The sequence below is a fragment of the Heliangelus exortis genome, chromosome 10 (assembly GCF_036169615.1).
Source record: "Heliangelus exortis chromosome 10, bHelExo1.hap1, whole genome shotgun sequence".
NCBI lineage: Eukaryota > Metazoa > Chordata > Aves > Apodiformes > Trochilidae > Heliangelus > Heliangelus exortis.
In genome coordinates this window covers 6,411,781-6,439,613 of record NC_092431.1, presented here as the reverse complement: position 1 = coordinate 6,439,613, position 27,833 = coordinate 6,411,781, and the positions used below count along the sequence as shown (strand labels likewise).

Below are 27,833 nucleotides of genomic sequence, written 5' to 3'. Positions count from 1 at the left end.
TAACAGATTTGTGGGATTTATGGTAATTAATGTCCTGCTCCTGCTAAGCTTTAGTATCTGACAGGTATTTTGCCTCTTTGTGGGGTGGTTTAGAGAAACATTTTTTACCCAGTTCATAATTGGATCTAATATCTGAAGCCTTAAATGCCAACTTTTGTATTGGAACAGAAAAGCAGTGTGAATTGCTCTCGCAGAGTCACCTGTTGGTGGTTTTTTTGTTTGTTTGTTTGTTGTGGGTTTATTGCAGGACAGCAGTCATTAGACTTTAATCTATTAAAAGTAGTTATTTGGGAGACAAGGTAAATATTTGCCTGTATTAGTGTGCATGTAATGTTAGCTTTGTATTTGATTTAGATGACCAGGAGAAGTATCTTTAATATATTAAAAATTATTTTCAAGTAGTTAGGCTCACTTAATTATTTTTGAGATGATTAACTTAATGCAGATTTAGCTTAGTTTAAAAGTATACAAGTAACTATTTGAGAAGTTTCCAGTTGGCAGTATTGGGCTTCTTTTGAGTAGCCTGGAGTGCTTAATCATCTGAGCTCATGCTTTCTGTTAAATAGGAGAGGTTTTTTCCATAGCACTTCATGGCTGTACTGAACACAGGTGGGGGTCTGAATCCATGCTGCTGCAGTGCATCTGCTGCTGTTCATGGCTAGCTCAGTGGCTGGTATAAAACAAGTAAGTCATCTCTAGTTTTCTGTTACTCATGAAGATGTTTTCACACCAAAGCTGTTAATTTTGGTAACTTTTCCAAAGCAGGGCTATTTTGAGAAGGAAGAGCTGCTTAAAAATAGGTGTCTAGGTGTCTTACTTTCCTAGGAGAGGTCTAAGGCAAGTCTAAGTCTTGTTGTGTAGGCTCAGAATTACTACAGCAAGTGTTGGCATTGACAGATCCTTCAAGTAGGACCAACAGATGCTGCCCCAATACCTTCTGCCTCTTCTAGGCTTAAATTTTAACTTGGTTTTAATTTTTCTAATTCTGTTTTAATAAACAGGCCCGGCTAACTGAGACTTCTTTCTCTGTGGTGTAAGCATAAATACCTGAGGATGAATCTCCAGTTTGCCAAGTTGTTGGAGATAATGCAAGTCTTAAATTTGATGCTTTCATATCACAAGCAAGATGAATTACCCAGATATCTTAAAAAAAAGAGGGTGGGAAGGAATTGCAGTACATCTAAGACTTGGATAATACAGATCTTGTCTAATATTCCCCTTCATTATGGGAAAAAGCTCCTTTACCTACAGCTCTAATTGCTAATTAATGACATTCTTAATTTAGAACATCATTAGATGTATTTAGAAATAGTGTTTTATACTGAGCAATATTAGATGGGAACATTTTTCCCAATCCTGCACCTGAAAAGATCTTGCTGTAAAGAACAGATCTTAAGTTTTTGGTACTGAAACATAACTGATAAATACACATTTTAGCAGAGTTGTACAGGTCATAAAGTTTGTTAAGAAGTGGCCTTGTGGTTTATTTCTAACCGCAGCAGAGCATTTTCTTGACCTACTTATTTTACCAAGACAGATTACTATTTTTCTTACCTTGAACACTGTTGCCTGAAGGGCTTAGTCTGATGGTTTGACACATGGTTTGGAAAGCCTCTAGTCTTTGCCTCTGTTACCACTGGATCTGGATGCTATTCTGCCCAGCTGTGTTCTGAAAAAAATGAAAAAATTGTAGGTACTTGAACCTGAAAAGCTCCTTCAGTAACATGCCTTGAGAAAGCAAACCCTGCTGTAGGTGTAGAAGGTTTTTTTTCATAGTATGAATCTTAAAGGTACAAACCTGAAGCATGGAGCTGTTCTACTGTGAGTCAACATACTTGTCAAATGGCCCCTAAGCATTCTTAAAAAATACATGGCTGTATTTATGGGAAATTGGCCAGCCAGCATGATGCCTCTTGACTAAAATTACACATGGTCTAAAAACTTTGGAAGAAAAGTGTTGCCAGCTTTTTCCCTCATTACTGGTTCTCTGTGTGTGCCTGCATGTATTTGTTTTATACAGAAGTTACGGGCTATTATTTGCTGCTCCAAGCTCTCTTTCCTTTGGAGGGAGGACAAAATAAGTGAATGTTGGAAGCAGGAGTAATTCGTGTTGTATTACTGTGTGAGAGCAGGGCATGTGCTGAATTAAGTAGTTTACACAGCTTGCCACTCCTCAGGTTCTGTTTCTTATGTATTACTCTTCTGCATCTCCCTTTTACCTTTGCTCTGCCTTGCTTTGCTGCTTTCTGTTTCAGGTTTTTTCGAGTTCTTTGTTCTGGTGTCAAAATCCTGTTTAGATTGCCTTGCAGAGATTAAGCAGCTGTGTCTCCTGGTGCTGAGCATCAATAAATCCTGCTCCATTTTTATCGTAGCCGTAAGAAATGCCCTTTGCCTTCCACCAGGATGATCCAGTGGAACAGAGTAATCTTTGGTCCTCTTGGGCAGTGGCACAGCCAACTGATGGTATTATCTGCAGTTTCTATATGAATATACTGAGCTCATCCTCTAGAAGCTGCCTTATGGAAGTTTCTGGAGTGTTCCCTCACTGTTAGGTTTGGGATCTTGTGACCCTGACATTTGCTGGGCATCTCAGCTTTGGCCATAGTATGTTTAATGGCCAGACCTGAAAGTAACGAGCATCTGCTAATGCTATTTGAGTTCCATCAGCATCCTCATTCACAATTTTGGTTTTGGTTGTTTTGTTTAAAATTGTTGTAAATTCCTTCTGTAACAAAAGGGTCATCTGTCTGAAGTCCAGATTGGCCCAAATGTCATTATCATTTATTGAGACAGTAGTAAATAAATTTACTTTTAATTTATTCACAATAAATTCTTCACAATTATTATTTCCCTAAGTTCTGCTATTGCAAAACTCTTCTTGATGCTTTTGGCTTTCATGTCTTCTAAAGTGTAAATATAATTTCTTCAGAAGTGAGTCTGTTGGTACATGCATGCTGTGTCTTCTGCCTTGGGAGCTCCTTGTGCCCCTACAAAATAACTTTGGTTCAGTGGTGAAAGCAGTTATTGCTCATATGAAGTAAAAATCAATGAACTGCCACATTCACTCCAATTATTAGTGACAATTTGAGGTGTTTCTCTGTCCCTGTCAGAGCACCACAGTAACTTGGGGGAGTAGAGGAAACTGTGACCTAAATAGGAAAGAGGCTGAAAGTAGTGATAAACTTTATTGTCTTCAGAGCATAACAAGTGACAGGTTTAGGACACTTTGAATTTCTTTTCCATTTATTTATTTATTTTTTAAAGGACTTTTTTTTGCTTTGATATCTTCTGGAGAATTACTGCAAACAGTGCTGCTTGGGTGCTTTAGCTACTGTCATGCTTTTTTTCCTTTTTTTCTCTATTGTGGTAGAGTCCTTCCCCTCTTGTGAAACTTCATATCATGCCTTCATTTGATCTGTGTTTGTACAGGGTGGGGATCGTGTCCAGTTTTGTGATAACAGTAAAGTTTTTAATAGATGTTAGCACTTTTACCATAAAGTTACAGCAGAAATAACTTGATCCTTGAAGTTCATGCTTATAAATGGTAACATTGAAGATTGGAGAAGGAAATGAGGAATGGCAGGATGTTGAATTGCATTTTTAGTGAACATTTGTATCTGTAATAACCTCTAATCTGTAAGAAGAAACCTCAATGGAACTTTTAGCAAACTATGAATGCTGTGAAGTCCCTCTGTTAGAGCTCCTTCCCCTTCTACACATCAATTCCAGATCAGTCATACTGAATTGATTTAATGTGATTCATACCTGCTTTTTTTTTTTTACCCTCCATCTGAAAAGGCTTTCTGTGCATAGAGTTAAGGCATAGGGTGATATTGCTTTTCTGAAGAAGGTAGATGGCACAAGTATCACTGATTCATTTAAAACTGTTTTAAAAAATTGCAGTGTCTTTAATTTTTCTAATTTGAATTTTAGATGTTAGAATTCTGAAAACCAATTAGCAAGATATTGTGGACTGTTCTCAGAGCATGAATGACTAGTAGTGATACCTTATTTCCACTTATGTTTTCTGCTTTTAATCTGCATTTTGTTTCCTTTAGGAAGCTTGCTGGTCAGTTTAACTAGGGGCTACTTTAAAGTTGTTCATTTTCTCCTCTTGCTGTATTATATACAGATGAAGAAAACTTAGGACAGGTTCCTTTCATGATTTTTTTTTTTCTGTTCATATTTTTTCTCAAGAGAAATCTTGCCTAGGAGTATGCTGGTCTGTACAAAAGGTGCTTGAATGTTTGCTCCTTGTTATTTTAATATACCCAAGGTACACTGCTCAAAATATTTTATTTTCTGGTAAGCTGCTTTCATTCTTCACTGACCAACTTGTGTTCAAGATAGTTTTTTTGATCTATTCAAATATATTCTGAGATTTATGATAAGATGTTCCTGTGTAACACTCCCTAGTTTCTCTTCTGCAACCCTCTTGGTTAAACTTAAATACTGTAAAAACATCTGAATTGCCACAAAGTAATAGATGTCAGATGTATAGCCAAGTCTGAGTCTGTTGTTGGGAGAGATTAGAGGTTTCTGAGCTTCAACTTGCAAAGCAAGTGCATAAAGCAGAAGCTGATGTGTTTTGTTTTTCTTTCAAGATCAGCATGATAGTGCCAGCTAACCAGGGATTTTAACTGAAACTGGGTTTTGTTGTTCATTCCCAACATGATTTGCTTATATTGGAAAAACATGGGACATCTCACAACCTTATTTTTTCTATCAAAGTTATTCATGGCAGATTATGTCACTTATCCTTATGTGACTGTTCTCTGGAGCTGGTTCTTTAGCTCTTCCTTTGCACTTGATCCCTCTGTGTGCATTTAGGGAAATTATTCCTGATTGTCCTTTTCCCTCTGCTAAGTAAACTGGACTCTTCTGAAGGAGCCTTTCTGTGAACCTGTCCTACCTCCTACTCCTTTCTTGAAACACTACATTTTTTTCAGCATTGGATTTGTATTTGCTTCTTTCTGTCTCCTTTTACAGCCATATGGTGTTGGTGACTGGAGTCACTTGTTTTTCTTGTCCTGCTTTGACCCTTCTACTGATGAATTCCTCATGGTGCAGTCTGATAGTGTGACCTTGTGCTTTTCTGTAAATGTGCCCATGATATTTCAATGAAGTTCTTGAATATTCCAGTCTTCCCTTATGCAGCTGATGGCATTTAACTGGAACTACTGAAGTCCATTAGTGTAATGTACTCTTTTGGGCATATTTTTGGTTTTCCTTTTAAAGAGTCTTCAGATGGTATCTATAGATGGCCACGTCTGTCTTTGTGCAGTGATTTTGGATGATGAGGAAGTCCCAGTCCTGTAGGATGTTCTTGGTATTGCTGTCCTGTGTCTGGCAAAAGTATGTGTGATGTTTTAGCTGGGTTTGGGGGTAGATAGTGTCATACCTGAGAGCAAGCTTGTGTGCTGCACTAGAAGTAAACATGTCAGTGCTGTTACATACATAAAATCAGAAGAGCAGTTCTTATAAAACTCTCTGATCATGATGGCTGCTGGTTGGATGTTGAAGAGAACAGTTAAACAATTTTTCTCCTCTTTTTCCACATACTTTTGTAGAGTGAGCAGTTGACTTCCAAGGCTTAGTTTACTTTTTGTAGGCAGCTCAAATTTATTGCCACTGGGGTTTTTTCCTACAGACTCTATCTTGACTTATTGTGCCAAGCACTATGTCAGAGCATGGTTTTGAAGAGCTAACCCTTTGCCTTTTGGGATGAGGTGTAACTTCTGAGTCTGGTTGTGTCATGCTGTTGTTATGGGCCCCTTTGGACTAATGTCTGGTGCTTTAGCTGCCTTGCCTGCCTTGCTTATGGGAGAGTGTTTTAATCTGCTTTGTCAACAAGGGTAAGTAGAATATGTTAAGAGTTGCAGTTAATTGCTGTGCTGGGGGGATGATTCCTTCAGCTCTAGGGTGCTGAAGATGTGCCAGGCCTGAGGTTTTTCTTTGGAACCATCTTCTGGTGTAGGTCTGCTGCTTTGGACAGCAGAAATTGGCATGTGCAAGAAAACTGAATTAGTACTAATAATGCAGGTACAATTCAGAGGCTTTTTAAAATTTTCAAGTCTCCACCCAAGAAGCATCCTGTGAGATCAGTACATAGAAAAATAAGATAGAGGTCCTAGATTTTTAGGTGGATTAGAGCAGGAAACTCATCATCTGTGGGGTTTTTGATCAGACTTTCTGAAGTCATTGTGGTTTATACACATATTAGGGAAAATAACCTGTTTCAGACTTGTATTTGTAAGACTACTTGTGGAAATATTACTGCTGTGGATTTTTGATGAAAGAGTAAAAATGGTTTACAGCAAATGCAGCTCCAGTCCTTCTAAGAAATGAGGCATTTTTTGCTAAAATTGCAAGTGTGAAGAGTTGTGTGTCTGTGTGGAGATAAATTCAACTTGAAAATAAGAATGGCTTAATTTTGCAAAAAGCAAGAGGAATCTTTTCAGTATTTCAGAAAAATTACCTGAAAGTAGACACTATCCAGAAGATGTCTAAAGTTTGTGTCTTTTTTTAGTGTGTGGAAGGGAGAAAGTGGTAATAAGGACACCAGATGCTAATGTGCAATCCATTGGTCAGGATTTTGACTGTTTCTGCCAAGTATGTAGGGGTTTTCCAGTGATCAAGTAGTCAGAAGAATGAGATTAAGGTGCATTTTGAAGGAAAGAAATGAACCAATTATTTGATACAATAAAAAAGTTCTTTATGGTAGAAGTCAATATTAATTGACTTAATTCCAGGGAAGGTTACATAAAAGAAAATTTAAAAGTAAGACTCAAGTTCTTTCAAATGTTCCTTTCTGTCTAGATGCTGGGAATTGTTCATTTTTATGTGCAAGCAGAGACCCAAAAAAAGTCATTTTAACATGCTTTTCTTTATGTCCTGGAGTCTTTTGTTTTCTTAATGCTTAAATTCTCTAATCTGCTTCCTTTTCTGTATGCATAGTAAAGGACCTGGTTTTGAAGTTGCTCTTCAGGCATCAAAATGAAAAGTATTGGTTTGGGGTGAAAAATATTACTTGTATTGAGTAACACAGGATGAAGTTAGGACTCTGTGGTGTTTTGGCATCAGGAGGTGTTGCAGCTTTTTTCTAGGTGAGGAGCTGTTGTCATGGTTATAGTTCCTCTGCTCTGTTCTTAGTGCTGGAGATCACACCATAGATTTTGAGGTTGCCTTGCAACGTGAACACATCTGCTATGCTGTGTATCTGACTTTCAGGAAAATACTTTGATCAGGCATCACCTGTCTAGTTTAAATATGCAATTAAATAGTTCAAGTAAATATTTGCATTAACTGGCAAAGAGGTTGGTACCTTGGAGGTTAGGACTGTTGTAATGAGCAATGGAGAAAAAAAATGCAGCTCTCCTGAACAGGAATCCTTAACTGAACGTCTAGTCTGAGCTGAAATGTAATTGTACAAATTGGAATCCTCAATGGGATAAGTAGTGGATGTGTCTGTCCGTAATCTTAATTTTACAGAGTCAAAGGATGCATCTTTTTGACAGTGTATTGCTAGTGATAAATTTGTAATGACTAAATTAGTGTTTTGATTTTTGACAGTAAAACCGTGAAAATGGGAAAATCTTACCTGGGCCCAGGTGTTGGTTGGTTTGGGGTTTTTTTTGAGTCTTAGCTGTGGCACCCTTCATGAAACATGAAGTTTCTGCAGCCTTCCATTCATTGCAATGCTGGTATGACATTTCATCCACAGTCTATATTTTCAGACTCTTTAAAAATGCAGTAATTTTTAAAATGACTCATTCAGTGCCCTTTACCTTGACTTTCATCAGTGTAGATCTTTGTCTAAAACACTACTTCCAATTTTTTAAATGCCTTTATATAGCTTTGAAGAAGCAGCAAAAGACATCTCAGTCTGTTGGAATTGTTTGTGTGCTTCACCTGCATCCTAAGCATCCATCACTGCAGTTCTGTGTGCTGATAACTTCATTACTAGTGTGGCCAGCTTGTAAACTTCAAGCATCTGTCAGAGTACTAAAGTGCTCACATTATGTATTGAAACTGATAAGCTGATCTAAACTAAAACTGAGTGTTTTGTTAAATCTACCTAAAACATTTTAGAACTAATCTTGCCACTTCAATTTATTTTTATCCCAAAATATTTTGGGAGGGGGCATTATGAGGAATAAAGGGGAAGCAAAAATGCAGAATGCTTAGAGAGGATCAATTTATTTCACTCTTTGCAGCTTCTTGGACCAACTTGTTATCCTCTGACCTAGGAGTATTGCTTCCAGCTGCATGAAATCCAGCAAATCCATCTGCCCTGAACTTGTGTTCAGTTGAATTGTACTTAGTTGTTGACAAGGTATCCAGGACTGTTGGACAAAGGGTACCTTTAGACAGTCAGACATTTTTACCTTAAACAAGAGGGGGTTTTCCTTATACAATTTGAAACCAGCACTAAGATTCATTCAGATGAAGGATTTTGCAGTGTCACCAAAGGAAACTTGGTCTTTAAAAACGTGTTTTCCTCTAATCCTACCATCAGTTTGATAACCCATTGTTTTCTATGGACAAGTTGTAGCAAGGCCCCACACGAACACAGGTGAATTGAGGCTTGGCTATGTAGCAGTTACCACATCGGGAAGAGTTGGAGTTTGGAAGGACAGTGACTATTGCACAATAGCTGAATGCAGGCACCATTCATCTTGGGGCCTTCCTCTGTAGGTGCAAACTCTTAGTAATGTCCATTTTCCTCTAAAAACAGAGAAGCATGGAAGGTGCAAAAAAAAGGGGCCTTTTGCTCACAAGGCTGCTTTTTTTTTTTTTTTTTTTTGTTGTTCATTTTCTGGTTGTATTTTAACAATATCAACTTTCAGTTCCATTTTAAGCTGAGCAGTATGCACTTTGGCTGCTTTCTAGATTAATGCACATTAACAGTAAGAAGCAGGAGAACTTTGTGATCTTTGCAGTATTCAGACGAGGGTACTGTGGCATCAATTGCTTATCAGGAGTGATTTTTATTTTTCCTGAATTTCAGCAACTCTGTGGCAGCTACTGTGTGCTAATACTTGTCCTCTTAAAATTGAAATAGTAGGTTAAAATAAAGTGATATGAAGTAGTGTTGTGATGTTCAAGTATTGTGAAAGATCTTGAATAAGATCTTGAATTTAATAGGTGCCTTGTGGCTTAACTGTCATGTCCTATTTTACAGAGTTTCAAGGTTACTTGTAACTGCTGTAGTGTGTACTTGGAGTGGCAGAAATTGGACGTGCTTGGAACATGATCAACATAGAGCCTGGAAATTCTTCATTAGTGCTCTATAGTAAAAGTGATACAGAGGCTGAGGCTCCTGATGTGTTCTAAATCATTAAAATGTAAACTTAGTGCATGGGTTTTTTTTTCCTTCCCTCCTTTCAGTTTTTAATTAGTTTACTTTTGCATAATAGCTTGCCTAAGTGAGGTTTTTTGAGAATGTTATTCACTGTACTTCTTTTAAGGATACTTACCTGGATCAAAGCATGAAGGACAAAATTTCAAGGTGATTATATACAACTCTTAAGTGTGCAATGCACAGTGTTCATTGTGTTAAGCATTTTAAAATACTATTTAACAGTGTAGCCCTTGTAACTTGCATGTGTGTTACTGTAGAAATCATTTAAAGTTGAATTTCCAAGTCTTGTTATAATTGCATGTCCCAGAGCAAAAACTTTGCTTCTTTAATCTTATAACACTCATGTAGTTGGCACAGGAGGGTGTTTTCAGGGCATGTAAGCATTCAGTTGGGTTTGGTAAGTGGCTCCTAAGCTTGTTAAGTTTAAGTACTTTGTACTTGTACTAAGGTGAGTAGGAAGGATTAATGGGATTTAATATGATTCAGAAATTCTTAACTTTGCAGTGCAGTATGTTTAACTTCTAGACTTGCCTTAAACTTATAACAAAAAATATATATACATTCTAAAAATACCATCTTCTGCTGTTCCTGTTCTAAAGTAGCAGAATCCCCTCTGCTGTCACCTCTCCTAAGGAGAGGATACACCTCCTGGAGAGTTCAAATAACCATATGAAGAAAAAAAACACTTTTCTGCCCTCTGTTACTGAGCCAAAACTACTATAAGAGCAGAAAACACTGATGCTATAGGTAGCTGAGTGGTGATGAATGAGCTTAAGTGGGTCAAGTATACTGGAAAAAATGTAATTGATCCTCATCTTTTGAGGAGCTATTTAAGCCTTCGTTGAGGTCCAAATTATTTAATTGCTATTTTATCCCTGAAAAAAGTGTTCCATGTTCAGGTTAGCTTACCTCTTCACTCTGCAGGAGCAGTCTTCTCCCTGGAAGAGTGAAAGAATTCAGTTGTTTTAAAATAAATTAAAACTCCTCAGGGCAACAGGGTACCTAAATGCCCAGTGTTATGTTTTTGTTGTCTGTTGTGGTGATACAGCCTGATTCAAAACCAATCTGGTAAAACTTTCCAGTAAGTTTAGATCTAGTGAGAATGTCACACTCTTGACTGTTGAAGGGTAGTGATGAGGAGGAATCCTTCTGTAAATGGATACTTGCAATAACTGAAGTATGCATCCACTTCTTCAATTTTAACAAGTATAAGACAACAAATACCACCTTCAGCTTGAGTGAAGTATAATTCAGATTTGTAGTGGCCTCCAGACATTCGTAGTGAAAATAAGCCAGCATGTTCTTGTGAAAATACAGCAATTGTAGGAAATAGTCAGTTACTGGAATTTGACAAGGAAGTTTGTGTACGTGTCATGTTCCTAACAGAAGAATTTTATCAAGGATAATACCACTCCTAATTAGGAGGAATTAGCTCTGAACAAGTTAATGGAAATGATCTTGTAGACTGGTATTGATATATTTGTTCTGACTTGCTTCAGGAGACAGGGATTTGCTTGTGGCTGTTTCAAGAGCACATGTATAGATGTTTATATATAATAAGCAGAAAAAGGTTTTTTGGTACCTTTTCTCCTTGCTCTGCTTTAGGAGGACTTGATATGGAAGCATGTTGCTGAATGGTCATGAGGACTGAATTAATACTACTCAAAATGCTAAGTAGAGGTAACAAGATTGAGGTTAAAAAAATACTTCTGTTGTATGACCCAATTTTTACAAGTCACATACTTAAAATTACCTTGATTATTTTGGAGCATTATTTTTAAAATCAAGGGCTGAAGGTAAACTCAGACTTCACTTGCAGATATTAGGTACTTAACTAGGATAAGATGAAAATGTCATGGTTTCTGATTTGCTACAGCTACAATCAGATGTAGATCACTTTAACATTGGTTTGCTCTCTAATAATACTGGCCCAGAAAGAATATCAAGTGTTGGAGTTATGGATCAGTATTGTTCTTCCAAGGGTCTGGGGTAGAGGGAGAGATCACACTATGGGTTAAGTTATAAATGGAGTTTGGACAGACTCCTGACTTGCCACAGTTGCCCTCTGTGGCATCCAGCCATGTCTCAAAAGGGTATGGACCTTAATCCCAAAGTTAATCACAAAGTCCTTTCTTGGTTGTGACTGATTTTTCGGGACAGATAACTGTCATTTTTCCATTGCCATCTGGTGTGTAAGGGAAGGGTGGATGGGCAGACCCTAGCAAGCCTTACCCTGGTTCATTTTGCCATCATCTTCTCCAGTGGCTTTGAGGCTATGTTTTCATCTGTCCCTATAGTTCTGTCTTGCTAAATGAATCCTACTAAATGAGCCTATGTGCTTGTTCATAAGGTGTAAACTTTGTAGAAGGAGAAATCTGTGTAAAAGCACATTGTTATGTATGGCTGGTACTGAGTGCACACAAGTATCATCCCACATGAAAGGCAGATGCTTTGGTACAATGCTTGCAACAAGCTGCATTTTTTGAAGACTTCCAGATCCTCTGATTACTTTCCTGGTTAATCACCAGTATTAATTTGTTCTCATGTTGTAATGTATTTGCAGGTTGTGCAACAGCCTTAGGGAACTGAACTACAAGTTGCAAGCTTAGTTTTTACTCTTAAATATACTTGGCAATAGCTCTTTAATTTGCTGTGAAAGTTACTGTATATGTTGGCTGTTGTCCACTTGCTTCATTAGGGCCACAGAAGGTGCTGCAGACTTTCTTTCCTTTGAAAGGTTTTTATTTAAATCCTCTCAGTTGAGGCAAACTGTCCTTTGAAATGGGTCAAAGTGGCCCAGATTTGGAGCTTTTTCCCCTCCAAAGGGACAGACCACTCATCACACCCATTGCTTTGTCTGACAGATGGGGCACAGCAGTGGCTGCCCAGGCGGGTGGAGATGCTGCTCACCAGGAGCAGACTTCAGCATCCTGGCTCTCATCCTGGGAGTGGCCTGGCTGCCACACAGCCCCTTCCTCTGCCTGGCAGTTTGTTGTACTTGCTGTTAAACGTGCTGCCTCCTGATTTTTCCACTGGAAAAAGTGGTGGAGTGGAAGGAAGCATGCATCCCAAGGCCTGCTAGTTCCTTCATGCTCTGCAATTCTTGTCACATAATGCCAGTGCCAAATTATATTAATCAATGACATTGATTGCTTTAAAATATCACAGGCTTTCAGGACTCTTTGCTGCAGCCCATTATGATGGCTGTATATTTCTGTTACGCATTTGTAGAATTTGATTTTGATCTATGTGTTGTAAACTGGGATTAATTTTTTTTGTGTGTATTCTCCAGAATGCTCAACTTGTGCTGCAAGCCCTTGTAAACAAGCTTGCAACCCTTACTGCTACTGCCCTTTGCCAAGGGTTAGAAATATGGGCTTATATTTTAAATGGGTTATCTGCTTATCTCTAAAATGTCTTGATCTGACACAACAAACAGTAAAGCTTTCAAATGTTTGTGCTATTATTCTGTGTAGAAACTTCAGTGAGTCAGGAGGAGGAGATGAATCTGTTGCTGTTACCAAGTGCATTGCTGAGAACTTAATCAGTATGCAAGTACCCAGAGCCTTGTTTCACTGGGAATTCAAGGAACCAGCAACCCCTTCACTCTGTCCCTCTTGTCACACTGCAGAGGCCACTGGAGTTGTGTCTCCTGCTAAAAGCAGAATATAAATGTAAGCTTGAAGAGGTAATTTGAGGTTTGGGGAAGCTTTTGTCTGGGTGGCAGCTGCAGCTTCAAACACCTCATCTCGCAGAGGCAAGGTGCCTGCAGCAGCTGTGGATGATTTGTGTCTCCCCCCTAACAGCAGCCTGGCCTGGCAGAATATACTCCTGACAAAATATCTATGGGTTTAATGAGGGTGAAACTTGGCAACTGCTGCCCAGGAAAGCACTGCCAGGAGTGTTAACACTTTTCAGATGGCTTAATGAAGTTAATGATGGGTTGTTTCTTCCCAGATAGTCACCTTCTTCCTGTGTAATACGTTGCCCCTTGCATTAAAAAAATGTGTTCAGTTTTGTAACTGAAGTTAAGGTATATGTCTGCATCTGCTGAAGACTGTCCTGAGTCAGCAGTTTGATTTCCAAAACATTTGAAGGATTGCTGCACAATAAATACTCAGAGTGATCCTAATTTGTGCTTTGGTTTAGGCTCTGGTTTCTTTTAAATGGACAAGGAAGAAGGAACTGGGTAAAAGTATGTTCTTGCTTAAGCAAAGGAACAAACTAGAAAAACAGATGGTGCTAAAAATAGTTTATTACCAAGGTCTAAATATGGCTGTGTGATTATTTTTTTTCCCTTATAAATAATGCAGCTATAAATTCAGCTAGATATCAATAAGTATTAAATTAACTCCAAACTGCTGAGTGGTACAGAACCTTTTGGCAGCTTTCCAAGCTTGGTGTTGCTCTTCATTCATGGGGATCAACATTTAATTCCATAACGCGGCTGGGGGTGGGAGGAAACCTGAAGAATTCATCCTCTTTAAATGGAAACATAGATGCAGGGAGCTTGCATGAGTAGCTCCAGGCTAAGGCATCCATTGCAATGGAAAAGGAGCCGTGTTTGGTGAGTTCCTGCTAGGTCTCAGCCAGGATGAATCTCCTCCTTTCTTTGCAGCAACGCATGAACAATCAAAGGCTCCTTTTTTATCTATTGTTGCCATGGAGGGCATCCATTTAAAGTTCAAATTCCAGCAGGCTTGAGAAGGAGGAAAGGAGATAGGAGTAGGCTGGGCTGGGAGATGATAGGCAAGCATCAAAAGTGAGCTGAAGACAAGCCAGCACTTTGTCCTGTGACAGGACAGAGCAGGCTGAGGGTACTTGCTTTTGAATGGATGCCTGGAAGTTGTTTTTTTTTTTTTTTTTTTTTTTTTGGAGTGGTGAATGAATCGCTGCTGAGGTAGCAGGCCCAGAGAGCATCTGGCGTTTTGCTTTCTTTGCATCAGCAGAGTGAGAGGGTCACCATGTGAAATTAGGCCTGAAATGGCATTTAATGAAGTGAGCCCTTGTGCTGGGGGTTCCCTGTGCTCTGACAGGGTGCAAGACTTGAGGAGAATGAAGGAAATCTCATTAAGGACAGAGTTTGGGGTTTTTTCCCCCCCTCTCTTTTGTAAATGCTGCTCTGTAACAAAATGTCTCACAAATAGCTGGAGCTTCTCAGTGCTGTTGAGCATCGTGTTGCTTTGTCAGACCTGAAAGTGACTGTGTGTTTATGGTACTTCTCTGTAAGCAGTGTGCTAATAAAGGGAAGAAGCAGCTTAATATCTGCTGCAGAATTGCTTTTCCTTTCTGGCAAGTTCCTGTATGTACAAGTAAGTATTCCTTGTTGAAAGAGCTAATGAGTACCAGACCAGCTGCATTTGACATTATGAGAAAAGGGGCCATCTATTAACTCACAAGCCAGGTTTCAGCCAGCTGTGGATATTTTCTTTTTTAATTATTACTTAGCCTGTCATAAAATTGGATTATGTTAAAATTATTGGTGATGTTTTTTGGACTACAATGCAGTATTGAGTTAATAGCTGTAGTTCAGTGTTATATATAGGGCACTTATAGTTAATGTACCTAAGCTGTACCAGAGGGTTTCAATAGAGGTGAGAGCACTTTTCTCAGGTTTTAACATCTGGGTTTTGGCAGGTGGCAGGGGATTAGTTTTTTTTTTCCTTGTTCTGAATTGCAAGAGGTTATGCCTAGCAGAAGAGATGAGTAGTGTTTCATCATTGGTATGGTAATTTTTTCCAGATCTCTTGCCAAAAAAAAAAAGGAAATACCGATTCTAAAAATTTGATAAAAAATGAGTTGCACCTCTTTGAGTTTAACTCGGGTAATTTGGGGAGAGAGGGGGTTCTCCTAATAGTCGATACTTGTGTAATAGCATGGTAATCAAATTAACAGAGTAGTCCATCTGTGTAATACCAGGACTTTTAATTCAGAAACTGGTCTTTGGTCTTCCATATGCTGATTTTTTTACATTTTGAAGCTTCCCTTTTCTTTTTGATAGTCACTCTGTGACCTGATGCATCACCTGCAGATGGGATCCTGCCTGGATATACTGGTACATATGTGTGATAAAAGCAAAACCGGTATCTCAAGCAAGTGAAAATAAACTGATTTGAATTTATCAATTATTTCTTCCATTACAATGTGAAATATTTACTTATTTACATCCTTAAGTATGTACAAACTGAAGTGAAGTTTGTGTGGATTTTTGAAGTTGCTGTTAGATGCAACTTTGAATGGAATATGGTTATAAGCGGATGTTTTCTGCAAGGTGATAGTTTGGTGTTTAAAAGTTAACTGCAGATAATCAAATATCTGATCTGTTCATATACTTGAAAGTACTCAGTTCTTTATATGCTGGCAATGACACGTGCTTCTGCAATAAAACTTAAGTATTACCAGAAATAGAATTTTAAATAAGGTGAGATTTCTGACAAGTTTCCTGATTCCACTTTTCATTATGGTTGTAGCCATGTGATTAAAACTTAAAAGGCTTTTATGGTATAACACAAAGCTTGCAAGTTGTAATAGTATAAACACATTTGAGTCTTTAAAACAGTGTGTGTGTTACTTGAATGTAGACCTTTTTGATTGCTACAGTTTTTTTCATTCAAAAGTTTTTTTCATTCAGAGGAAAACTGATGACCATAGAGTGAGAAGTGGAGCTTAGTTTTGGTGTTACCACAGTGCTTTTGGATTTTGACTCTGCCTTACACAGAAGTTGCACATACTTTGCTTTTCTTCTGACTTGATATCATGTATTATAAAACATGTATTGCTTTTCAGTGCAGCTGAAGGATAAAGGACCACGTGTATGGTTTCCTGACTTAAGTTGTTTAAAAACCATATTGAGCATCAACTGAAGAAGCATTGTCAGCTTTGGTATTTGAACCAATAAACAAACTTGTCCAAATCTACATAGCAGAAGCTTTAGCACAAATTGACTCAGTATTAAAAAAAAAATCTGTAACACATTTGCTGCTTGATGTAGAAAGCATTTCCTGAGCCACCCAGTTTCAGAAGTGTTCAGAATGGTTAGAAATCAGAGATTAAACTAGAAAAACACAGTACTTGTATTAGAGATTGAAGGTGAACATGGATAATTCTGTTCTTTCTAAACAAATGTGTTCAGCTTAACTTGTCTCTGGAAATAATTAGTGGCGAGAGTCCACCTACAGTTTGAATTAATGCTTCTACAAAAATTTATTGTTAAATTGTGGGTTTTACAGTGAATTGAGCGAAAGATTCGTAACAGCACTTGTACTTCATCTGTATGCATATATACCCCTGTGTGCCTGCCTGCACTTCCATAACAACATCTTAAAGTTTTGTTTTGGACAAGTATTTCTGTAGTGGAAAATTGGTCAAAAGAAAGGGGAACTGTTCCTAAGCTGAGGTACTGTTTCTCTCTCTCTCTCTCCCATCCCCCTTCCCTGGCAGAAGTGAACTTTATGGTCCAATTATAGAATCCCTTAAAATGCTGGTTATGATGGAGTGCCAGCATAACACAATAATATAGGTGAGGCTGACATCTGTCAGTAACTAATGAGGGCAGCATTAGAATCAGGATTTGGAGTTTACTTCTCTAATTTCTTATAAATTTGACCCATCATATCAACTTAATGTTTCACTTGAGGATAAAGTGAATATGCTCAGATTTTGAGAAGCTGGTATATGGGTGTACTCTGCAAAAACCAGTGCATGTGTGATTCAGTTGTGAAGGTTATTGTTTGCAGCTCATTGCAAAGTCATGAAGGAATAAGGCCTTGGCTAAACTGCTCAGGAATAAAAGTTCTCTATAAAAATAGATGACACATAAATGGCAGGAAATGAAGCCAATATGGTCATGTTTTGAAGCCACAAGGGTCACATCCTGTCCTGTTACTCTGGTGTATAATCAGTCAACTTAAAACCTGTTACTTGAGACAGAGTTTGGCATGGTAAATGGGACTGAATATAAGGAGTTCTGTGGAAGCACAGCTACAGTTTTTTCTCTTGTTTGAATGTATCTATTAGAAATCTAGAAACCTAGTTGGACTCCTGGGTTTGGAGATAACTTTGGTTTATGTTGCTTCAGAGCAGATTTTAGTATGCAAGTCCTAAGTCTGTCAGAGGAATAATATATTAGAAGGCTCTGGCTACCTGTGATGGTCTCTTTGGTTTTGGATCTCAGCTGCTGAGTACTGAGATAGGATGCTACAAGCAGTCATTCTTGTTAATCTGTTCAGGGACAGCAGCTTTTTGAGGACCTGTGAAGCATGTCTGTGTATGTCTGTGTGAAGGGATGTGTATGTAGCTCCTGTGAATGGTGTGAACATGCTTCCCTCTTGCACCATTTAAAATGTGGAAAATTAGTTGCATCTTCCTAAAATGTATATGAATTAGACATTATTTAAACCAAGTCTCTAAAAAAACATTTTTTTCTCTTGTTAATGAAGCTGGTGATAATGCACCTGAAGTTGTTTCTTGTTTCCAGAGCCTGCATTTTTTTTATAAAAGGAAAGGCAAAAATTTTTGCATTGGAAAAGGTGGAACAGCTCTGGCAAAACATGCACAGTTTCTGCTGGGAGAGAGCACACACTTAGATTGTTTCCTTCTGTGCCCTTCTACTACAAAACCAGATGTGTTCATTATGCTTGTATGAACACAAAAGGTGCAGCTGTTTGTTCATCACCATCGCTCATTAATGCAGTTTGCTGATGGGAATTTGCCAGATTGAAGCCTCTCAAGTTCGTGCATCTTAAACACAGCAGTGGCCAAATTTTGCATTGTCCAATGCTTCAGTTTATCCAGAAAGTGGATAAATCTACTGCCCATATTCGAGATGTCCTTAGGGCCAAGCAGGGAGTAGGGAAATCAGTAGATTAAGGTGTGCAAAGGCAGTTTTTTCACTTGAGGCAGTGCGATTTTTTCTGTCCTGCAAAAGACCCCAGACTTCAGCTGCTGCCCAAGCAGGGACAGAGCTAGAACCAGTCTTCCCCACCACTATTCCTGCTGTTTCAGTGCTCTTTTGAAACTTTCCTCTGTGGTGCCTCTTTCTCTTTGAGGAAACCTCTGTTCTAATGCCTCAGTGCTTTATCCAGTAGCTCCTTGTCTTGTTTGGCCAATCTTCTTTCTCCCTTGTGCTGCATTATTCAGCTTAACAAAGCAAATGTCATTATGTTCCACTTTGTTTGATGCTGTATTAATAGCCAGTTCAGAAGAGTTAAATCCACTTTGTGAGCCTCTTCTGTTTTAGTTAAGGGAATAATTCGTAGCATCTGTCAGTATTCATTCTTGCTGGGCTCTGGTACTAAGGATAGTTAGAAATTGTAAGTTAATTACATGCAGGTAAAATAGGCCTGATGTATATAGAATGTAATTCCACATGCTCATAATAGGTTGCATGGCTTATATTTGGTGAAACAGGAAAGTAAAAGGTTGGAGTTCAAATTTGCTGAATTAGAAAATGTAAGATGCCAATATCTTAATTAAAATTCCATGTTGTAAACTTTTTAAAAATGTGGTTGAATGTTGGCCTGAGTTTCATATAAAGGGAAAATTGCCATTTATGTTCACCCCCTTCATATTAGCATTGCTGTTGAATCATTGACTGTATTATATTAGAGTACTGCATTAACTCAGCTTTCAATTTGTTTTTAAAGACTGAAAAAAGTTAACTCCTGTGATGAATGGTCCTGGACTTAGAGAAACTACAGCACCAGGTGTATGGTAGCTTTGTACTAAACTGCCCCTCTCTGACCAAAATGCAATTTAGAAAGTAATAAAAAAACAGCAGTAGTGTTTTGTCTACTTAAATCTAGTTTAGAGAAGCACCTTTAGACTGACAAACTTCTATTTGCAAAGATTGCCAGGACAGCTGGGGGGGAAAATCCACATGCAGTTAGGATCTTTGCAAACCACTGGAAGGGAAAGGTATGAGGATGTGTAGAGGATGTTTAGTTTGAATGTCAAATATGATTCCATAGGTGGAGTGCCCATCTTGAATAATGTCTGACTTTGGGAAAGGGAGAAGCAGGTTGTAAGGCTGAATTTAATCCATGGTGGTTGATGTCCCTGCTGATTTGGGATCTGCCACACCTCTGACTTCACAGATGGGTATCTGGAATTTGGTGTGATAGCATTGATTTTATTTGGGTCTTACAGAGTTTCCTGGCTAAACAAGTCAGTTGTTGTACAGGTAAAATCTGTGAGTCTGTTCCCAACATTTCCCCACCAGTGCATGTAACGTGTGGGCTGCAGTGGTGCTCAGGCAGAGAACTGGACCCCCTACTCTTGGTGCATTTTTGATTTTCTCATTTGCAGACCTTTACCTATTTCAGTGGTTTCTGTCAGTTATCTTGTTGACCAGCTTTGTTCTTGCATATGTGAGTATAACTGGACAAATTCAGCATCTGATTTACAGATTTCTATTTCATTGAGCTATAGCATTTTTTCAACTAATACCACTAAAGAATAAGCTAAATTAAATCACAAATTCTTACAGCTCATAAGCAATCGTGCAAAGATACTGTGGTACAATTCAGAATATAAACATAAAAATCTAGGCCAATAAATAGATCAGCTTTCATGGTAGACTACAGCAGAAAACTGAATGCTTAAATCTAGAACAGTCTGGCTAGTGAAAGATGAAAGCCTGTTACTTCATGATGCTGTTCAGCATCTGATGTAAAATGAGCTGATGTCAGTTTACTTCCCTTCTTGGGCACCTACATCTAAAAAATTAAAATAACCTTTGAAGATACAGCAGAGACAAAGTACTGAACAACTTTCATTTCAAGTCATAGCCATATTGCTGTGTGTCAGCTTGTATTGATTTTTAACTAGGTCTTTGGCTTTGCAAATAGGATTTACCTTATTTGACTACAAGAACAGCAGTAATTTTATCTCTGGAAGGAATGGTTATTTTAGTTAAGTGCCTAATTATGTGACAAAATGGTAGAGGTTGTTTGCTCTTCCTCATTCATATCCACTATTTTGTAGATTTTCTGCTTAGTTATAGATGATGAAATAATTATTGCATTTTTAATACAAAAATATGTCAAATTTTCAGCCAAGTGAGGGATAACTGCAGAGCTGTAAAAAGTGAACATTTGGTTCCCTGAGTGAACTTGATCAGAGGTTAGCTTTTGTTCATGAAGATATTCAGGAGTTTTCTGGGTATTAGATTGTTTCCATGAAATACATAAAAATGTTCAATTACTTTGCTTGTAGCTCAATGCAGTTAAACCAAAAACTTCTCTTGGTGTTTATTCCAAGAACATAGTTTGAAAATCTGCAGTGTATTTTGACACGAAGCATTTTTTTAGATGCTTGAGTTAAACTTCATGTATTTGTACACCTTTGATTTCTCAACTGAGCAGTGGAAGAAGATTCTTTCTCAATTAACTTTGGTTTTAAACTTTCATTACATTAGCAAGCTTCAAGCATGTAAAATTGTGAAAAATACTGCTTCCTACCAATGATGAAAAATACACTGCATCCTACCAATGATGCAGAATTTCTTCTTAACTGCAAGTTAAGGTTATCTGCAAAGCATTCACAAAATGCAGGGTGCTGTTCAAGACAGAAGTCAGGAGCCTTACTGTACAGAAAGGTTAATGGTTTGTTACATATACATAGCATTTTTCTTACTGTTTTTTACTTTATGCATAATAGAAGATGCAGGGATTAGGACTGTCATGAGATTTTTAATCTCTAAAACCAGCTGAGATTTCTAATGATCTACAATAACCACTGCATGTCTCCAGCATGAACTGTCACACATGATATTAATGCAAATAGTTAGATGCATGAAGTGAAAGTTCAGTTGACAGGGAGGGACACTGCACATCTATTTGTGGTAGGATGTGATGGCAGTCAGATGAGGGTATGTTCAGGAGGCAGTTTTCAGCATGATTCAATGAGCTGTTTAGGACCAGTCTTTTATGACAGTTTGTTCTTTAAAGTCCTTCCTTCCTTTGTTGTCTCTCTTAGCTTCCTTAAATGACTCTTCAGTGGGATGAAATTGTGCCATGGTTGGACTTCACTATTGCTGAGGCTAAACTGTAAACTCTTTGGGGTGGGGTGCTTCTCATCTGAAACTTAACTGGGTTATGAGTTACTAACAGTAAAGCCTTTTGGTTTTCAGGCAGTTTGACCTATTGGAAATGTAAGTCCAGGAAGTGAAACAAGAACCTGTGAAGGTATTTGAATCCTCAAAGGGAAATGCAGCCTGTCTGACTTGCTCCTTCCCTATCTTTATCAACTGGCTAGGTCCAGGGAAGCAACAGAAAATGCCACATATTGCTCTGTGCTTGGCTGACTCTTCAGTGTTTTGCACTTGGTTGCTGATATTCCAGGAAATTGCAGAATCTCCTCATCATGAGCATCATATCCCTGCAAGAAGAGATTTAACAGTCAAGAAACCCTCTGTGCTGGTATCTCTTCAAGCAGCATCTCTTGTGAAATCATAGGCAAAAGGCTTGGGATGGGATGGAAAGCAAGCCAGATCATCTAATGAAACTAGTGAATTCCCTCTCTTCCTAAGCCCTATGGCTTCAGGGAGCAGCCCAAGTGTCTTGATGACTACTGCTGAGAAGCAGAAGGATGGGCTTAGGGCTTCTGGTGGTTTGAGGCTTCCTCTGCTCCTCACTTTGTGCCAGCTGCTGCAGCTGCACCTCTTCAGAGCAGCTGTATCTTCCACCCCCATTCAAAACCCAGGGGGAAAATGGGTGGGTATGGTGTATGGTGGGGGCATGGGGAAGAAGCATGAGAACTGCTGCTTCCATTATACACTGGGTTTTCATGCATGTAAGCAACTTATTTTTCTCTTGACTACTGTAGCAAATGCTCTAGATTTGTTAGGAAAACAAAAACCAACCTATTTATTTCTTATATTTGGAAAGTGATGTATTATGGGTTTCTGAACTGAAGGTTGGTGAAGAGTACAGACATAAGCTTCCTTTCAGGCTACTCTGGGCCTTTCTTGTTTGCTTTGTACAGCAAAGGTCTAGGGAGATTTCTTTTATTTCCTTCCCCACCATTGTTTTCGGTACAAAGTTTTTTCTTAATATTCAGACATTTTATTGCCTCCCTTCTTTTAAAACTCTGAGTTTCTTTTTTCTTTTGGTTTTCCCATCACACAAAAGAATACTTTTAGCTGATTGAGTTCTATCCATTGCCAACTGTGGACTCTTTTGTCTTGTTAGTCCAGCATCCTTTATAAAATGAGGACCATTGAGCAAGTACTCGCAGGCTCCCTGCTGAGCACAATTGTGCTTGAAAGGTGTGGTACTGTACCAGTGTAACATGTAAAGCTGCAATTTAGAAGGCTTGAATGCATTGCAATTTCTACCTTTTGCTTTGTGAAAGAAGTGGGATTGTGCTGTGAGATAATAAATCCACCTATTTTTAGTTTGGTGCGGTCGTGACAAGTGGGTGAACAAAGAACCAGTTGAATGCACTTGCTGTTGTGTTGAAACGGGCTAAAAGTTCCCATTCAAGTGGTTTCAGCACAGTACAGCTAACAGGCAATTTTCCATTTATGTACACAAACCTTCTAGAAAGACAGCTGTGTGGTTGGATTAATTTCTAGCAGTAAATTGAATAAAAGATATTTTGAAGGGGAGACTCGGGAATTCCTTTCTAAAACATTGAAAGCAGAACTTTCAAAGCTTTCTGTTATTTGATCTCTTTCCTTCCCAGTGCCTACTATAAGATTTAAAGAACTGAAAATATTGTTCCCTATATGGGGATACACAACAGGAAATATGTTCTTTTTCAAAGAAATGAAATAGAATTAGGATTAAAATATCCTAGAACGCTTTCTACTTAAAAAAAAAAAATAAAAATATTCTGTTTTGCTTTTAAGTAAATACAAAAGAAATTCACACCTCTTATTCATGAAAAGGACCTCAGATGTTTGTAGTTGAATAAGCTGTAAGCTATATGGAAATGTTTTGAAAACAGGAATGTGTTTTATACCAAAACTGCTTTCACAGGGGAGTGGAATTTGGAAATAGAAGGCTTTTTGATTCGGCAAGGTTGCAGGTTCTGATGATGCTGGTCACGTGGGTTTTAGCCCTGGCTAACACAGACTTCAGTGCCTCCTGACAAATATGGTCCACTTGAATTGTTTTTCTTAAAACTGGTGTTTGGATGCAGGTCTTAAAGTTGCATAAATCAACTCCTAAATGAAGTCTTGTGTCCAAGCAAACTGGCTTATCCCCTATAGATCCTTCTGGCCTGAAGCCTAAGGCTGATTAACTAATCATCTAATGTATCATATATGAATGTTGTTTGAGCAAGATAAGAGCTGTGTGCAGTGCAGGCGTAACAAACCTCTGATCAATAAATAGTGAAGGGTGTTGCACTGAGGTGTTCCCAGGAGGTACAGGCTTGGGAGATTCTGCTGCAGAATCCCAGCTATGGAGAGATACCAGTGGTCAACCACCATCCCATGCCAGTACTGCTCTTCACTCCTCAGCCTGTGTTGCAACTGAACTCTGAAACTCAAGTGTTTACCTTTTCCTGAGTTTTCCTTGAAGCTTTCTGTGTAGATTTGATGTAGGGATGCCCAAGGAACTGTACAAACTTGAGGAGTGGGCTTATCTTCAAGATGTTCCGTGTGTAACGTTGACCCTAGGGAGTTAGGCAAATCATCTTCACTTCAGCAAGGTTTCCTCAAACTCTCCTGTTCTCAGCCTGTTGTGTACAGGCAAGGCTGACTAATTCTGATGTCTTAATTTTTGAAGTTTTGTTTAAAAAACAGCCAAAGATACTGGTAAACTGCTCATGAGGCTGCTGACATACTGTGGTGAAATAGGAAGATGAACAAGTGCTCTGGAAGAGTGTCTGGAATGTAGCATACTGGGAATGTTGCAATGTTCCTATTTCATCTGAGTATATAAACAAATATAAAATACTTAAGAAATTACAAATTAGGGGAGGAAGCTGCAAATGGGTATGAAAGTCGGTCTCACTCCCTGTGGATCTACTTGCAATAAAACAATTGCTGTGCATATGACACTGCAGTCACTTAACCAGTAAGAGACAGAAACCCACCACAACTTTATTTTCCTGGCTTTTAACATCCCTGAGAAGAGCCCTGACTATTTCACCCTTCTCTCACTGCATGCTTGTATAAGGCAGAATTTAGAAGTTTCTAACTTATTAAAATCTAAATTCAGCTGTCTGCATAGTTGTGTGTTTTCTTAAATGCTGCTTCTGGATTCTAATCAAGAATCCTTTACAATTATATGAACAGTTTAGTAATTTTATTTATCTGAGGGAGAGAGGTAACACATTTACTGAGGTTCTCTTCTTTTTCCTTTGTCTAAAAAAGTGAGTGCCCTCTGGTTTTAATATACTTTTCATTCAAGCAGAATTGTTCAAATTCCTGAACTCTTGTTCAAGTGGTACCCAAATGTAAGACAAACTAAGCTGACTTTGGAGCAAGACACTTCCAGTAGAAGCTTAGTTTTCTCCTGTTTTGATGTTACCCCCATACTTGTTGCCTGGTGAACCCTCACTGTCTCTGAGGTGAGGCCTGAGGGCTCATTGTCTGCAGGCTTGGGAACTCAGAAATTAATTGTTGATGAGGCTGCAATGCAGCTGTCTGACCTGAATGCTGATGTTACCAACTGCTATGCTCTGGATTTGCCAGGAAGCTGATACATCAACCTGGGTGTCTGTTGTTCCTCATGTAGTTGGCTAAAACTAAGTTTTGGGGGATTTCTGCATAAAGAAAGGGGACTGGGAGTTTTTCTCACTAGTGGGAATCTACATAGGCAAAGTATCTCAATGAAACCAGATTGTTTTAAATACTCTAATTCCTTTTTTTTTTTTTTTTTTTTTTCCTTATCCACATACGTGGCACTCTTAATTTGGGGTACTTACTCTCAGTCCTTTCAAGAATTGAGGGAATTTATTCTGCTCCTCCTGTGCAGTCACAATTAACACTTTATGTATTTTATTTTTTTTTCTTAATTTCAGACTTTAAAAAATTCCAAAAGTCTTTGCTCCCTTGACTATGAAGATGATGATGATGACACACAAATGAAGACAATTGTCTCATCCCCATGTGACTCAAATGATCTTATGAACATCATCACCCCTGGTTCCAGTCCGATGAAAGAACAGCTGGATGAAGTCAGGCATCATGGCTCATGCCAAGGTAGCTTCAAAACAAGGGATTATAAGAAAGCAGCTGCAGTGTGTGAAAGTGATGAGGACACAAGTGATTGTGAGAGCACTGAAGAAGGCATCTTTCCTCTAGACTGTGGGGACTTGGACCTAGAGCAGATTGAAAACAACTGAGACTCAAAGTTGTGTGCTAGAATCAGAGTTGTTCTAAATTAAAATGATAGAGGATTACCTTTGCCATGCATAATCCATGTCCCTGAATCTCTGTATTGCCTATCTTGGGCCTGTGTTAGAAGAAATGTTTCAGGTGGGGGAAAAACGTGAACCATTGTTACCTGTTTAGTCTATTGATCAATATGTGGATGACAACAAAAAAGTAGGAGGTTAAATGTTATTTTGAACATTAAGGAATAATTTTGATTAAAAATTTCCTAACAGATATTTTGCATTTTTATGGCTTTTACAGTTCTGGAGAAAAAGCATCTCTATTTTGAAATGAATTTTCAGAAGGGCATTCTATAAAACTAAATCTGTCTACAGTGATTCTGGTGCAGGTATATGTTGCTTTTGTTAAAGAGCTTAATGTGAAAAGTGAATTGCATAACATAATTGGTAATAAACCTTCAGATAGAACTCTTCAATATCTGGTTGGCAACTGGTCCAAAATACTTAACTGCCATCTTTGACAGTGTCTGGTTAAAAAAAAACCTTCATAACGTGTACAAATGTTCTTTTCATACATTCAGGACTTTTTGATCAAAATATGGTAATGACCTTAAAGGTTAACATTTTCCATGATTTTACTACTTGAATTGTTTTCTAGCCTGAAGCAATGCTAATTGAGGTGGGATAAAACTGCAAGTAGCTGCCCACCTACTTGGTCATTATGTTTTCTGTGGTTCAAAAGAATGTACAACAAGAGCACTTGAACTTTTAGACAGGGACTTTGTAATGATCAATTCCCCAGGAGGTGATCCCTTCAGCAATACTAGAAGGAAAATAGTCCTTGAAATTAAATAAAATGACATTTTGCTTTGCACCTGTGTCTGCTTTTGAATTTTAGTAGTGGAAAATGTGTAGTCTGTCAGATTCTGTAATGTGGTAGAACTGGGTGGAGGGGGAGTGAGATTTCTAGTCATCTGAAAAAGTGAAGTTAATCTGGGGAGCTGGGGTAGTAAATCATGCTGGATCCCAAAAGTGTTTCTCAGTGGTTACATATACTCTAATTATACCCAGTGTTATATTGTACTTGCTGCAGAGTATTGCAAAACATACTTCATTATTTCAGCTACTGTAAGGATTTTCCTGAACAAGGGGGGAATTAATCTTGAACTGGTTTTCAGTTGGATAGAAATGGAGAAGCTTAGATTATGGCAATTGAGTGTGTCATGTCAGTTTTCTTAAGTGTGCCAACTCCTTCTGTAACTTAATGCCATGAAACCAAAATACAGTAACATTTTAAGTTGACTAATGGAATGTGATTAAACAAGAAATGCTGCAGCAAGGTATATGAAACAGGCTTCTGGCTTATGAATTAGGGTCAGCCTTTGATCAAAAAGGGAATAGGCCTTTAATTAGTAGACCACTTTAGAGAACTCAGTATCCATGCAGAATTTTAAAAGTTTGGGTATTTAGTTAAAAGCTCAATTTTTTTCTTGTTTTCAGGGCTCCTTCTGCACACACAACTGAGTGGTGATGATCCATGATACTGATAGAGGTATCTGTGTGTAGTAAGGTGGAAGAACACTGCAAAGACTTGCTGGTTTCTTGCTATGTTAATACATATATTGTGTGGGAGAAAGTGCTCACTGTTGAAAAAAATCCTCTCCTTTTTCTAGACAAGGAAATAAAATTGCTGCTGGAGCAGACTTCAGTTCCATCAGAAGCTCCTGTTGATGGTACATGTCTCACCCTACAGGTACATGCTCTGGTGTAGCATGGAGCATAGAGATGGTGGCATGCACATGCACAAAGTTGTTATGCAGCTGAGGATTCCGATTCTTGGTACTTCATCAAGAAGTAGCTGCTCCAAGAAGTAGCAAGCAAGGTCCAGGCAGTTCCCCCTCCTGGGTAGAAGGGAAATGCACTGCAATGTGATGATCGTGGGGGGCAGTGGAACAACCCAGCTCCCTCCCAGCCTGCAATTACTGGTTGCAGAGCTACACTTCTCTTTGTATATCCTTAATTGAGCAATAGAGGTAAGTAAAATTGAATCAGCTTTAATGCAGGATTGTAGCAAAGGCCAACAGTACAACTGGGATCACTTAAAAGCTAATTTACCTATTTGAAAGCACTCTAGTTAAAAGTGTAATGGCATGGAATGAGAAAGCTAATGTGGCAATCC

At 38.4% G+C, this 27,833-nt stretch overlaps 1 protein-coding gene across 3 annotated transcripts in view; it reads left to right on the top strand.

Moving 5' to 3' along the window:
- Window positions 1–26,528, top strand: part of FAM53A (family with sequence similarity 53 member A) — a 68,861-nt gene extending 42,333 nt beyond the window's left edge. For all 3 annotated transcript variants that reach the window (XM_071753276.1, XM_071753275.1, XM_071753277.1), the window contains one exon: window positions 25,340–26,528. In XM_071753276.1, coding sequence (XP_071609377.1) covers window positions 25,340–25,663 — 324 coding nt within the window. In that variant the 3' untranslated portion in view covers window positions 25,664–26,528. The remainder of the gene's footprint in view (window positions 1–25,339) is intronic.
- The last annotated feature ends 1,305 nt before the right edge of the window (window positions 26,529–27,833 follow it).